Below are 16,195 nucleotides of genomic sequence, written 5' to 3'. Positions count from 1 at the left end.
ATGCCAAAATGATGTGTTTCACTTACCCTACCGGTGCACCTGGTCCATGCTCCCAGTTTTTAGTTGAGTCCGAGTTGCTCATTTGCTTTTGTTACTTTGTATGTATGATTTTAGTTACTTTATGTTCTTTGTTGTGTATGTCTGTTTTCCACGTCTGGTCTTTGTCCCTGGATAGCATTCTTTTGATTACCGCTATAACCTGGTTCCCTTAATTAAACTTTCCGCCGTTTCCATAACTTTGTTCTGCCTTACGTTTAATTTTGAGGTCATTTATTTCATTTTCGTGTTCTCATGAAAGAGCAAAACATTGAAGGTCTGTGTGACTAACGGAAAAGTCACAGTTTGTCCTCTTCATATTTTTATTTGAAAAACTCGAATTTTAGCGTTTAGAAGTTTGTGCGTAGCCTACGCAGGACAATTGAGCAAATGATCGTATGCACTTATCATACCGAATTTAATTACCTCTAGGGAAACCCTAGTTAGCATGGAGGATGGTTGGTATGATCTCAACCCAAGTCATGCGTACCCTATTTCATTTATGTCTGATGTGTTAGTTTACCACGTTTATTCCAACCTTATAAACAACTGGTTCAATTGGATTTTGAACCAGCCAGATAGTTTAATATATACAGGACATTGTTTTCAAGCTACAGGCACCGTGACAGTGTTTTTAGACCAAATCGTTGGTGGTGTTGGTTTTCAAGTAACTTTTTATGGTTTATTGTTAACAAACATAATGGCCCTTTAGTTCATACATATACATACAGCATCAGGTCCATGGCTAAGGAGCAGTTTCGTCGCATTCAAGCAATGAGACACTTGAATGAGAACTGGTCTGGATATGGCTCCAACATTAAAAGTAGCTTAAGGTAGATCATACTCAATACATTTTGTGTATATTTTCCTATTTTTTTTCTAAAATATTACCTTGATTTTGCGCAGAGAATCGAAGACTTACCGCTTCATGTGGAGTAAACAGTATCGGATCTGAAGCCATAGATGTACTGCTGGTTTCATGTTGTGGATCTGTTGACTTCCACAATGTTTCTTCCAATTTCTTTTTTATATTGTCAAAAATATCAACACCTAAATAATCTATTTCTCCCTTTTCCCAGTTGAGCTTTCTTTCTTGACTTGACAAGGGTAGATGAAGTTCAAATCCCGTTTCATCTCGCGATGTGGTTAGTTTTCCTGTAAGACTTTCCTGTAATAAATGATATAAATCAAAAAAATTCTGTTCAAAACAAATTCATTTTGATTTTTTAGAAATATTTTATTTGATTAAAACAGCCCAAAAGTTTAATAGAATCATTTCGATAAGGGTTTAGATCATATTTCGAAACAATATTCATATTCACAATCACCCACTTCCAACCCCACTCCACCCTGAATATTCACACCGACAAAGCGTTGTTTATGACGCAATGGTTGTCTTCTTTCGTCCTTTAAGAAATCATTTTCTTTTCTATGGACTTACAATCATCTAAAAAATGCTTTAAACATAATATTATAACAATATCAAAGTTTGTTTTCAACATTGTGTATGTCCTACGTGGATTACAAAGTCGATTATAATTCCAGATGCTGTACACATTGTTGTGCGAGTTCTTTCGATAATCGATTGAGTCCTTGCGGAGAACGAGCGAAAAAAGGGGAAGCATGGGATCGGACTGAAATACAACAAATTCCATCTACATTCATGAAGAATTTTCCTTTTCCCACGGTTTAATGTGAAGATTTTAAAGTTTCCTTTAAGCAAATATACAAATTTCTTAACTATTTTTGAAACTCATTATTTTTGGAAGACGGATGATTGTATGGATGATGTGCATCGTTTTTAGTGTATCAAAGTACATGATAAGTTGAATCAGCTACCTACCATTTAGTACACATCAGAATTCTATAATCAAAAGCTTTGTAGAAATTATTTTTTTTCTGTTGTCTTGGACTAAACATCTGTTGTGATGTGTATAAATGGATTGAAAGTCAAAAAACGATTCAAGTATCAAATTTGTTGTTCTCATTTGATGTTTATGAATCCCTTGGCTTTGGGTCATTTGTACATTTTGATCATATAAAAGACAGTCAATGTAGAAACCAGACATTTAAGAGTTTTTGATCATTAAAAAATGCCATGTGCCAGTCTTCTATGGACACTCTCTCAAGTTTCGTGAAGAGAGTTTTCTGTCACCCCAAAATACTTTTGTTTTTTTTTCAATGTGAAACAAATAATAGTAATGAGCCGTGAATTTTTTTCTAAAAAAATGATTTGTTTGAATTAAGTTTCCCAGATGAAATGACCTTCGTTTTTGAACTCATCCGTAAACCACCCATTCACGGGTGAATCCAACTAGCTCACTAAGAATCAGTGTTACCGAAATTTATTGTCCTGATTTTCACCATTCACAAGATCAGATCGTAGAGTTTATGCTGCAGTTAAATATTTTTTATTTTAAATGAACATGGAAGATTTGGCTTTTAATGTATCTTTAATGTATATGTAAACATTTTACTGGTGTTCATAGTAGGGGCGGATCCAGATACTTTGAAAAGGAGAGGATCCAGTCGTGTTACTCAGAAAAGGGGGAGGGTGCTAGGACATTATTTACCATTTTGTCAATTTCACAGATGAAAATGACAAATTATCCCATAAAAAGGAGAAGTGGCAACCCCCCCCCCTGCACCCCCTGGATTCGTCACTGCATAGATTAAATACATGTTTGTGTACTAAAATTGTGTTTCTTTGCTGGCACCAGTGAAGATTATATCTTTTTTGAGAATTTGATTATTTTTGTTAGTAATTGCCTGCATTCTTTGAAAGTGTGTGTTAGCCCACAATAGAGGGTTATTCTGTTTAGAATATACTTACTAAAATTGGAAGACAAAAAAAAACAAAAAACAAAAAACAAAACAAAAACAAAACAAAAACAAAAAAACGCTTATTGGACACTTCAAACTGTTGGTATAATTGAACATTGCAAACTAGTTTTGGGCACATTTGATTTTTTTTGTTTTGTTTGTTAGTTGAAATGAAATGTAGTGACGTGTTTTATACACGATGTTTTGAAACGAAATTAGAAAGGCATTATGTATATTGCTGTCCATTTTTGCAGCCACAGGTTGCATAACAAACTAAATCACTTTTTTTGGCTCAATGATTGTTCTGGTTTAAAGAGGGTTCCTTTCATTTTTTCACATGTTAACCAAATGTTCGTTTCAATAAACACTAAAAAGTGAGCAGGCGTACCATATGCTCTCACAGAGCTTTTGTTTACTTCTATGAAAATGTAACGTAATCATTAAACGTGGTATGGTTTCGTCAAAGTATGCTACTTTTAAGGGATCAGTGGTATATTTCATGTACGTTTACATTTAAAGCCCTGCATGGTTGTGTAAAAAAAAAAAAAATTTTTAGTGTCGATAGAATTTTCGACCCTTTCAGCCCAGTCAGTGATCATTTGGCACCACCTCAATTTTTCCTGGATTCTCAATTGGCATTTGTTCGTCTCGAGTATGCGTTTATTCCACTATTGATTACACCGAGTGGAAGAACGGAGGTATTTTTGAATCACAGTCTTTCGCAAATCCGTGCATTCATGCTTTTACAATGAGTAAAATGCTTTGCTGGGTACAGCTTGATTTGACAGCTATGGCCTAACCCTAAAAATTAGGAGATTGGGAAAATATTAACTTGGTACAACTCTGAATTAGGATTGTGATTTAAAGTTTGACACTGCATAATGTTCTGACCAGAGTGAAAGTGCTGGGAGAACTTTAAAATTTGAAACCAGTTTCTGAGTCAGTATTGCCAGGAAAATGAATTTAGCTCTTAATTCCTTCGTGGTTATGACTATCATCTTACACTCCTAACAACAAAAAAAAAAACCCTTTCCTTTTGTCGAACAATTTCATGTTTATAGTTTTAATTTTGTGAAATACTAGTTGTCTCTTTCTTTTTGGTCTTTAATTCCTTAACAGTTGTTAAAAAAAAAACCCCAAATCGATATCAACCTTCGCTTTGTGGCATAAGAGTTTGTTACATGACGTAAAAAAAACCTTTTATCATATGTTTTTTGTCTCATATTATTTAGAACTGTTTCTCCAAAATGTAGAAATTGAATGTCAATCTTTACAACTGATTTCTGAAGTATGATTGGTCAGTTAAACAATATCCAACTTCACTCACATTTACAAATATTTCCATTTCACTTTTTTCCCAAATATTTAAACCTGTCCTAAAGTTAATTTGTATTTACCTTCAAAAAGTGAGTACTTATCCTACACTATTATACTCAAATAAAAATCAATTTCAGTTTAAGAATAGAAAATTTTGCAAAACTAGACACTTTTTATCAATTTGAATTTTCCCGCCAATTTTACTTGGTTAAAATCACTCCTCTTCACCACCTGTTTATTTATAATAAAAAAACTAATGATAGGATGAAGATTTTGACTGATAAATGTGTAAAATGGAACATTTTTAACACATTTAATGTTTCCTGACACTTTACTGCAAGAACTAAATTTTATTACTAAACATCTTTCAACGCCAAAAAAAAAGGAGTCCTTCAAATCTTCAGTTGTTTTGAAGACTAGATCTTTATTTTATTTTGCAGAAATAATAGAATATCCTTCAGCTGAACAATTGCCAGAAACATATTTACTGGTTATAAAAGAAAGATTTGAATGATATAAAAGAAATTAACTACATTTGGACTATATTTTGTGTGGGGTGTTCCGGACATTAACTGGTGACATGGAGGTCCAAAAACCCCAAAAATCAAATCATAGTACTTAATCAGAATCCAAATTAGTTTAGTAGAGTAAAATTTTACAAGGATGTCTTACTGAATCCCTTAATATTTGATGTTAATGTTTTTTTTAATAACGGTTTTCGGAACTAAAATTTTCTGGTAAAATATGACAATTTATACATCTAACTTGCTATGCCTGCATTACTCAAAATCGGATGTATGAGTTGTACAAGTGCATTTCTGTTTAATGCATATACCTACACAGTTGGCCAAGTGAAATGATCGTGAGCAAACCGATATCGTCTTCTCCAGGATGTTCAGAATCGAGAACAATTTTGTTGCTTTTTCAACTATTTTAGCAAAGTGCAACTTCTACAAACAAATCAATGTTAGTCAAAATGATTACTTTTTCAAAACACATAAAATGTTTTTAAACACGTCATGATTTGATTTTTTTTTTGTTTGGTGACCAATGAAATAGAATATGTTCCATCACCGATTTAAGGCTAGAAACCACTAATTCCACTTCCCATAGGCTTCTACGCTAATTTCACAATATTCAATGGCTTCTCTGGACTTTACCTTAACTTTACCCTACAGAGGACTATATATCAGCATGATTCTACATATGTCAGCTCACAATTCTCAGAATGGCATGTGGGGTTAGCAGACTTGCAGTGCAGTACTGGTCACCGGAAGTGAAGGATCTATAAATAGCATGGGAAATCCCAGTGTTTTCACAAGATAGGGGTATATTTAGAAATCATTATGGAGATTAGACTTCACATCACAAGAAGCAAATGCACTTATAAAAATATTTTTCCATTCAGAAACTGTTTAAATTTTTAAAATAAAATGAGAATTTTTTTCACAGCACTGTGAGGAACAGGGGGTAATTTCTGCGTAGGTTCCAAATGCTCATTGGTTGAATTGGTGGTCTGTTACCTGAAATCCTTGAATATATAAGGCAAAATGTTCTGAAAAAATTTAAGTGGTCCAAAAATCGAACAAAAGTGAATGTTGCAATTTCAAACACAAGGGACATGAAACAAATCACCTTCATTCATCTATCTCTTTAGTGAAGCAGCAAAGCCAGAAACAACTTAATTCGCTCAGATTAAGAAATTTTTATTTGTTCTATATCTTGAAGTTACTTTTTAAAAAAATTATTTCAACTTTTCGATAACCGAATATTTTAAATATATCTTTTACATTACAGGCATCAAAATGCAGAAGTATGAATTTATCTTACAAAACACATTTTTGTACAAGTTCTGTACAAATACCACATGCCACCGTTTCCGATTATTTTTTTTCTAACTTAACTGTTTTTAACATTTAAATCATATTATTTGCGGCGACGAGTTGCACAATTTACAAAACGAAGTAGTAAACCATGAAATGCTAATGGAAAAGTTGACTATTTTTTGCGAGTGTGTATTTTGAAGAGTTTATTATTAACTTTTTTACTTGTCTTAAGTTCTCAATTTACACAAAAGTAATACAATGATAAAAACTAAAGATACTCTCACCCCCATTTGTTAACATGTACATTTCATCTCCAAATTGATTTGATTCAAAATTTAAAATGTGTACAATGGGAATATCTACGAAAGATTCTGTGAAAGTTCCATCAAATTCCATTTAGTTGTGTAGAAGGAGTAATGGATGAGATGGTTCTTCCTCTGCATAACGGAAGTAATTTGGGTTGGTTACCCCAATCACTATAATTATGTGTATACAAGCTAGATTGCTGGGTATTTGGAAATTTAAAACTTTCAGGACCAATTCTTGGGGTGCCCCGCTCAGGTCCTTTCATAATGTAATTCAAACAGACCTCAACTTGTTGGGGGTATATTATGATATCCATAAAAGAATGTTTCCTCCCCCTTTTTCAGATTTGCCACTACTTATTTTTTTCTACTTAATAGAGGTGTTGCATTTAAGTAAATGACACATACAGTTAGATTAAATTTCAACCTTCCCACTAAATCTTGCTTAGTTTTTCGTGTGTTAGATACTTTTTTGACTGCATTGTATTGAATCTGAAACAACAAATAATATTGACTCAAAACCTGACAATTTCTTGGAAAAACCTGACAATAGAATTGGTATGAAGCTGGATGGGCTCAATAGAAGACAAATAAAGATATATATAATATTTAATGCTTCTATAACAATCCTGGAGGAGACACCTGTTCAACAGACTTGTGACCTCCACAACAACTATAACAAGGCAGGCATCTGTTCCAGGAATTCGAAAAATTTATAGCTGTTTAGAATAGCAGGATATATTCCAAGATTTCAGTGAAAATTTGACCAAAAAAAAATTATGGATTTCACTTGTACCTTCTGGTTACCATAATTGTTTGAGGTTGAAAAAAACATTGGCCTAGTTTTCTGATGGATCTTGAAATGTTTTTACTACATGTAGTATCTACATATCTAATGGTCTTTTCAGACATCCACCTCGCTTTGAATTATGCATACATATATCAAGCACCAAAAAAATACAAAAAAAATACCACTAATCAAAATACTGTATCAACAGAAAATATATAAAGCTGAAAAAGAAATGCTCTTGCCATTTATGAAAACTGCTATTTTGCCAGATCATGTATTTAACATATGTTAAGCCCCAACATGATATTCTAGATTGTATGATATATTGTAAATCAACTTATTTCCATGTTTCAGGGTATTGGTTCGATTTCTCTATATTTTTATTGACAAATACACTGTTTATAATGTCATGTAGTGTCAATTCATTTTCATAATTTTTTCTTACTAATGGAAAAAATTTAGTGAAAATAAATTTATAGTACAACCTTTGATTAACTAATGTGTACACAACATAGTGTTAGACTCATCTAAAATCAAGCCAGTTTTAAGCACATGAAATTTAAAATTGCCAATGACATTTGACAGCATTTAAATGTGAAGAAATTAGAATCCCTTCAGCTCATTTGTATAATTTACATGATCTATCAGAATAGCAGCTTTACATGGAATTCAAATGTGTTACGAGGTATATAAAATGAAGTTTCTGAGCATTATAGGTGAAAAATGTGCCTCGATTCCACTGTTCAGTAATCGTTCAGAATTAATGAATATGAATATTGTAACATGCAGTATTCTAGGATTTCACTTTCCCATCACCAGGGGCAAGGGGAAAGTTGTTATTTATGTCCCACTTAACCTTTGGCAGGTAGAAGGCTCGAATTTTAAACTTTGAAAAATCCTATAATACTGAACATGTTACCAAACAGCATGCATAAAAAATAACATTGCGTATTGTAAGGAAGATATGCCTTTACAAAAATAAACCATTGATAGGAAATATGCAAGAAAACAGAGTTTTGTATCTCTCTGCTTATAATTTGCCTCAAATATCTATAAGATTTAACATACATAGAACTATACAGCATATACAGTGTATTAAATTAGTGAAAAATTACACATTTCTAAAGAACAAGGAATGATATTACCTTTCAACTAAATTTATCAACTACAAATCTAACAAGAAAAGGATCCAGAGATACTCAAAATGTAAGTTAATCAATTTTTAAAATTTTTTTTAATCTTACCAAATTTTCAATAGAATTACCTCTGGTCAAACACATTTTTTACATAATGGGAATTTGACTAGTTTTAATATATTTTCCTGCTCACATACCATAATATAATGTAATAATCTAGGTAAAGTCAGTTATTTCGAAAATTGACATATGATTATTACTTACATTTTTGTAGTACTCATTGGTTGCTTTTTACTTGGTAGAAAGCACTGACAATGAAATACACACCCTCTAGCATTTACAAATTATTGCATCATTTAATATTCCTAACATGTTACAAATATATTCCTCTTTTTACATGATAAGTTGTGATTTCTTAAATCAACTACAACAGTAAATTTCACAATAAACAAAATATTACTTATTCAGCAGTATAATGCATAATTTATAGTGCAAAAAAGTTTACCTCCAAAATGTTGATGATATTTCAGTTAATATCTGAAACATCACATTTTGAAGACTTCTTTTTTTTTTTCAATTTTTTAAAACAGAAAGATAAGAGAAAAATTATGACTAAAAAATCAAATGTTAAATCACTTCAAAACACAGTAAAGAAATGAATTCAAAAATCTAGACAGAATAATTCATAAATCACAAAGGCTGCCCTCTAGATGATTATTGCGAGTATATAGGTATAAATATCCATGCCATGGCTATTTTGTCATCATCATCCATGCATTTGTACTACTATTAAAACTAAGATACAAATCATAGTGAAAATCTATCTACAAACCCAAATACAAATCAAAACACAAGATTTCATAATCAATACACAAAATGTATTTGCAAAGTTGTAAGAAGTTATTTTTTTTAAAATAAACTTACATAAAATAGGTCATACAAGTCTTGTCATATGACACTGTAAATTCATAAGAACTGGTTTCCCCTACTCAAAAGTGTGGAAATTGGTTTTTCTTTAAAGGTAAGACACTGAAACTTCTTTTCAAGGAAAATTCAAAATATAAAATTCTGATTAGTATATATTAATGGTGGAAATCTAAAATTGCAAATCAAATTCAAATTTGTCTTTGACTTTATATATTTCCTAAGTTCAGAAATTACATGTGACTTCAACTAACGAGGCCTATTCACCAAAACACGAAGCCAAAACCGGAAAATTAATTTTATCTATAAGACTTCATGCCAACACAACATATACTTGTATTATGACTGTTTCAGAAAGTAGCACTAAAAGAGAAATTTATACATGATTTTTTTTTCTAAAATCACCCATTAACCACAAAAAACTACATGATGAAGTTACAACTTTTTACATAAAAGTTGTCAAAACATAAAAAAAAAAATCACATGACATGATCTAATTGACATCACCTCGCCTTCTACTTTAAATGGTAACTTTAACCATTGTTATAATGCTAAATTAACATACCTGAGTATACATAGATTGTCAAAAGGAACTAAAAGTCTAGGACTACATTAGATGCACCACTTTATTTCTTCAGCTTATTTTTGAGGTAGAACTAAGGTAAGGGAAACAACTCTTACAAATCACTGGAATGTTTGTATTCAGCATTTCACATCAACGAACATCACTGACTGAAGAGTTTAGTCCCTTATCCTAGGTCTATCTCCTTCAGCAATTAGTACTTAGTTGTAAATAATGTGTTAAAACATTAAAAGTGAAGTTGAATTATAAATAGGCTAATAATAATTAAACAACTACTTAGATTTGGGAATGGTTTCTGGTAATAAATAAATATATAGAATTTGTATCTTTAATAAACTTGCAATTTCTAAAGCTGTTCCATAAACAAATAATTTAATAACTAATCTACCAATTAAATAGTTCTACTTATTAATTACAACTTTAAAATTGTTTCTAATATTCATTTGAAAAGTACACCACTATAGTAAATACTTCAAGACAATACACTTATGTACAGTAAAACATGTCTAAACCAATCCCTGAATAAACCAATATCCTGTATACACCAGACAACTTCTGGAGTCTATTCATATCAATTTAAATTTATTTTGAACCTGTGTAAACCAAAAAAAATCCTGTCTAAACCAAACAAATACTTCATTCCTGAAAGGAATTGGTTAAGACAGGTTAAACTGTGTTAACTGGCTAATACTGACACAAACTTAACTTTTAAGTAGTAATAAAAGAATTTTACTGTTACACCATACACCACGAGTAGTTGAATGTTTTGTCAAAAATCGAAAAAGTAATGAGTCATACCCCAAAAAAAGAACAGATACAGTACACAGTATCAAATAAACAAAAAGATAATAGTAACAGAATAAACATAACAAGTGTTCCCTTATAACAGACACAATGCTGACAAAATACACATGCATGTTCACATCACAATCACTGTTAGGCCAAAAAAATATATCCTGTGTTTCCAGAAACTAACAAATTTACAAAATTTTGCTGTTGCCTCCGTGTTAAATAAAAAATCAATATCCACAAAAATATCATTAATATACCATAATACTTCAACTATCAGATCATTCTTCAGTTTATCAACAGAAAAACTCCCATCCACAATATCAGAAACAAAGAATTTTTAGTTTTTAGGCCTTAACAAAATAAATGGCTGTGAAACTGATGCTTCAGTTCACAAAGAATTAACATGTATATACCGACTGTTAGTTGGTGTAAAGCTTCCTCTGGCATGGATTTCTGCTTTAAAGCATGCATACTCTTCACTTAGACTGGGGAAAAAGAAAAAAACAAAGAAATAAATTAATATATTCAAACACAAACACAGCATATATTATCAAACTTCAACAAATCCATTGCTACAAGCAACATACATTTCATCCCACAAGGAGGATGTTTACTGGACATAAATCTAAAGTAAATAAAAATTGCCCGTTAATGAAACAATTTAGAACCAGACCTGCAAGACCAAGAATTCAGATATGTTGCTAGTAACATGAACAAAATAATATTGGTCTTTCAAAAGCCTTTAGTTTAATTAGATAATAAAGCTTCTTTTTTCCACACGTTACATGCATAGTATTTTTGCAAACCTTGATATAACTTGATTACTTTCTTAAAATCAATTACTGTTATACTGATGGTTATTTCTTAAAAATTTCAGCATCCTCTTTGAATCTCGATGTATTTTTTTTTTTCAAATAAAGTTTCTATTTCATTAGTTCTCTTCTTAATAAATGATTTTCCCAATTACCATTTACCACATTTGAAGTAGATAAATACACAAAGCTTTTGTTGTTTTTTTTTTAAATTATTTGAGATACCACAAACTTTGCTATGTAACCGAGACAGAAAATTTGAATTCAGAAGCAACACATGACATAAAACAGACGTCATGGCTATTAATATTGAAGCCATAACAGCAGGTAAGACAGTTAACTTTGGGGAATAGAGTTGGTCAATCCCTAAGTGATTGATCATCATTAGGGATTGACCATCACCTGATAAAGTCTTATGTAGTTGAATGGACAATAAACAAGGAGATTTAAACTTCCTATCATGTCAGAGGTATTTTAATCAGTTTGACAGAAAGTTCAAATCACTTAGTCCATTGTCCAGTTCAATACCTAAGGAAGTTCATCAGGTGACTGCCATTTTATCAATGGAAACAACTCTATTCCCTGAACTTAACTACATTACCTGCTGAAAAAACACATTTCAATTGTTAATGAGTTAGTATGATGTATATACAGCACAACAGCACACATATATGAATTTTTCATCAGCTTGATATCCATGCATTTCCTTTTTTAAATGTGGGGATGTAAAAGCAACAACAGACGATGCAAATGGTGATATATAGCCACAGCCACTCAACTGATATGTACAAATCAAATCCTACCGGATTTATATCAACTAAAATGTTTTTTTTCTCCATGAAATGATGTAAATTTAATTCCCTTTCTACCACAGAGCAGTGCCTGCTAAATAATTTACACACATCATCCACTTCACTAGTGTGATAGATCAATCATTTACCAAATCTAGAGGCAAATGGATTGACCACCTTTCCTGGTGTAGAAGGCTTTGGTGCTGGTTTAGGTGCTGTAGATCCAGAAGCTCCAGTAGGTGCACCAGGGGAAGTGGGTGTAGTAGGCTTTGGTGCTGGTTTAGGTGCTGTAGATCCAGAAGCTCCAGTAGGTGCACCAGGGGAAGTAGTTGCAGCAGGCTTCTGACCTACTCTTGTCCCAAATCTAGAGGCAATGCTTGATGGCCCACTTGGAGAAGTTGGTGTGGTTGGCTTGGGAAATGTAGGTGGTGCAGACTTCAGTGATGCCGACCCTGGGGAATCTGTTTTTGGTGGAGTGGTAGGCTCTTTAGTGGCCACTTTCATTCCAAACTTAGAGGCAACTGGTTTAGAAGGTACTTTAGGAAGATCTTTTGTAGCAGGGGATGTTGGAGTGGTAGGTTTGGCTGCAGATTCAGGAGCAGCCTTCTTAAACCCAAACTTAGGAGCAGTGCTTGTTGGTGTTGTTGGTTTAGGAGCTGGTTCTGGTGCTGATTTAGGTATACCAGAAGTTGGTGTTGTGGGTTTAGGAGCAGTCTTAGGTGGTGCAGAAATAGGAGAGGTGGGTTTTGGAGCAGGAGCTGGTGATTTAGCTGCTTCAATTGCCTCTAATTTTGGAGATCCTTTAATTGCAAGAACTGGTTTGGGCTTGACTGGAACTTCTGGAGGTTGTTCTGAAGCAGTGGCCGATGCATCTTTGATTGTTGCTTGTTCCGAAGAGGCAGTGGCTGTTTCAGCCTTGTCTGTAGTTTGTTCATCTGACTTACTCAATAAAGAAACTTCTGGGAGAGTAAATTCTAAGCTAGCAGTCTGATCAGTTGATGATGTACAAGTAGAGGCACTTGATTCAGGAACAGCACTAACCAACGGACATGGTTCAGAACTGGGAGAATCTGGGACAGTTGAACCTGAATGAGCCGATGGCTCAGAAGAAATACTTACTGATTCTTTTGCAGCAGCTGGTGCTGGCTCTGTAACAGACTTAAATGGACTGCTGGTTTCTTTTGGTGGCTCTGCTGGTTTACTTAATGATTCTTCTAATTTCTTTTGAATGTTATCAAAAGAATCAGCACCTAAATAGTCAATTTGTCCCTTTTCCCAGTTGAGCTTTCTTTCTTGACTGGATAAAGGTGGACCAGGCTCAAATCCTGTCCCAACTCGTAAAGTAGCAAGCTGTCCTACTAAACCTTCCTGCAATACACAAAATAAATAAAAAAAATGTATTTAAAAATGAAAAATAATGAGACTTATTATTTATTATGCATAAATAGAAGAAGAGAACAGAATTTCTTTCATAATCCATTAGAAAAGAACACAAGATGATATACACAACTTGCAGTATCAGATTACAGTAAGAGAAATATAATATTACTGACAATATTTACCTTTTCCATCAAAACAAAAGTATGTTTCTAGTGTTCATATATCATTGCTTTATTATCTAAAAGAAAGTCTAGTTCAAGAAAAATAAAGAATTTTGGATGCAAATTTCATGGTTATGCATGTTCCGATTAATATCATTATTGTAGTGACTTGGCGAGATTGCTGCAAAGAATTAGATGACCCTTTCTCAGCACAATTTATTATTATATATGTATACATGATCCCTATATATTTTTCCTATAAATAATTCAACTGCATTTTTATACATTTTTGCAAAAGAAAACAATACCACATCAAAAGTTGACAGATAATGAGCATGTACATTTTAAGTTAATATAACTCTGTGAAACAATAACTTTATTTTGCTCAGCATTATTGATAAGGCCAAATTAAAAGAGATGAATGTTTCCTATCATCCTATCCACCCTATTTTTATAGCTAAAATAGTGTAACCTAAAGTTCCTTTTTGACACTTTTCCATAAGTAGTGTTAAACAGGGAACTCATATATTATTTTCTTTTTTGCCTAAAACAATATCATCAACCTATCATAAATGCATTTACCTTCAGCAAGTTATGGCATTTCTACATAAGTAATGGACAATGAATTGTATATCCAATATGTATTTCAAGAACACGAGTGACCTTACCATCAATTTAAAGAAAGCAACATCAGTTTTTACACTTGTAACAAAATAAAAAGGATGGGAGGAAAGAATAAGACGTGCAGACATGCTTAAAATTGTTAAACTAAATTTAAAGAACTTCAGAAACTTTATAATATAGAACAGTATCTTCCCTTTGAAAAAAAAAAACTACCAACAAACACTCACACACAAACTTTATACGTTAATGCACAAGCACACACAATTACAAAATTCAAACATAAAAGTCCAGGAGCATGGATTGGACAGACATAAACAAAGGGACGTTACCATGTTGAAACTTAAAATGACCCTATGAGATTGGAGAATACAAAATGCATTTTAAAGAATACCATACCACAGTATTAAGTCTCTTTAAATAATGCTGAAAATAATCCTCCTCTAAATTTCTTTCCAATTCCTTGTAGGGATTCTATTCTTGTACAACTAGATTTGAAATGCTTTCAGTTGAACTACACATGCTCTAAGGAATTAAAAACCACTTTGCAAAATAAGTACTGTAAAACATTCGCTTGCTAATTTTTCAGGAATCCTGTTGAGTGAACTTATCTTCTGATATCAATTTTTGTGATTTACAAAAATGATAAGCACTTCAAAGCATTAAAAATTGGTTTTGCGGATCCTATTTTTTACACTTATCTGTACATCACCAAAATAGTGAAAAACAGTAAATCATGAAAATTAATACATTTACAATATAAAAATATGTAAAATACTACTTGAACTTTCAAACATGTTTGTGAAATTTTAAACAAAATTCAAAGCAAATACCTAAGTCTTAACCCAATTTCAATTAGCCCTCAACAGTTTGCTCGATTTCAAACAGGCTTAACAATTTCTCCTCATGACTTAACTGACCAAACCAGTCATATTCAACATACAGTTATTTCCCTTGGATCATTATTCCGTTCATATACCACTACTGGTCAATCTGTTAAGAAAACAGGATAATGTAAACAAGAAACAATAAAGAAATGCTAATCTTATTTTATTTTACTGCTTGTATGTGGAACCATTGACACACAAAAATACAACAACAAATCCTTGGGTACTGATCAGTGATTCCGACAGGGTGTCTACCAAAATCTCCCTACCACATGTTCTTGCATATATCATACAACAAAGACCAGTTTTAAACCTAGCTATATTCTGTGTTAAATCAATCTGTTTCCTGGCACTAATCTCAGGCCTGCCAACTACCTCAAAGCACAGAGATCATCTCCAAACATTAGTTTCGTCCTCTGGTGCTTACTAAGATACCTCACATTAACCCCTCTCCCAATATTGCAGTAAGTTGACAGACCTGAAGCTTACCTCAATGACAACCTTCTCGAAATTACCAATATTTTCTTTCTCTTCAGATTGATTGTTTTTAGAGCTAAGATTGTCAGAATTAATACTGTCAGAACTGCTTTGATTATCACAATGATTTGATTGTTCTTCATTTCGTTTAAAGTCTACAATATCACAATTATTCTCATATTGACTAGAATCTGGAATTTCTGGTTCTTTGTTAGGTGTCCATGTTTGCACAACCTTAGGAGCATCATATACAATGGAAGATGAATTTGTACCATCCTGAGTTGTCATTGGTTCTTCTGGATAATGTCCTTCCAACTCTGTGTAAGACCGTGGAATGTCCATTAAAGGAGGCTTACTATAATCACAATCACCAGCTTTTGGTGGATCACATTTTTCTTGGTAGAAAACATTGTCCACTTGAGGTGGTACAAATGGGAATACTGATGGAAGGTTGGGTTTAGGTTCAACTTCATGCTTTTCAACTTTGCTCTGGGGCTGCAATCAGAACACACGGTGGTATTGTTCAAGAAAACA

At 32.6% G+C, this 16,195-nt stretch overlaps 1 protein-coding gene across 4 annotated transcripts in view; it reads right to left on the bottom strand.

Annotated features, from left to right (window-relative positions):
* The window catches only part of LOC148625496 (uncharacterized), a 55,187-nt gene that overhangs the window by 7,465 nt on the left and 31,527 nt on the right, over positions 1–16,195 (bottom strand). For all 4 annotated transcript variants that reach the window (XM_088569087.1, XM_088569086.1, XM_088569090.1 and 1 more), the window contains exons 8-10: positions 15,674–16,156; positions 13,255–13,503; positions 959–1,204 (exon numbers count right to left, since the gene is read on the bottom strand). In XM_088569087.1, coding sequence (XP_088425213.1) covers positions 959–1,204; positions 13,255–13,503; positions 15,674–16,156 — 978 coding nt within the window. The remainder of the gene's footprint in view (positions 1–958; positions 1,205–13,254; positions 13,504–15,673; positions 16,157–16,195) is intronic.

Source organism: Perna viridis, chromosome 2, assembly GCF_037379345.1.
Source record: "Perna viridis isolate PV_CMFRI_1.1 ecotype Kerala chromosome 2, ASM3737934v1, whole genome shotgun sequence".
Classification (NCBI taxonomy): Eukaryota; Metazoa; Mollusca; class Bivalvia; order Mytilida; family Mytilidae; genus Perna; species Perna viridis.
This window is presented reverse-complemented; position numbering and strand designations above follow the sequence as displayed.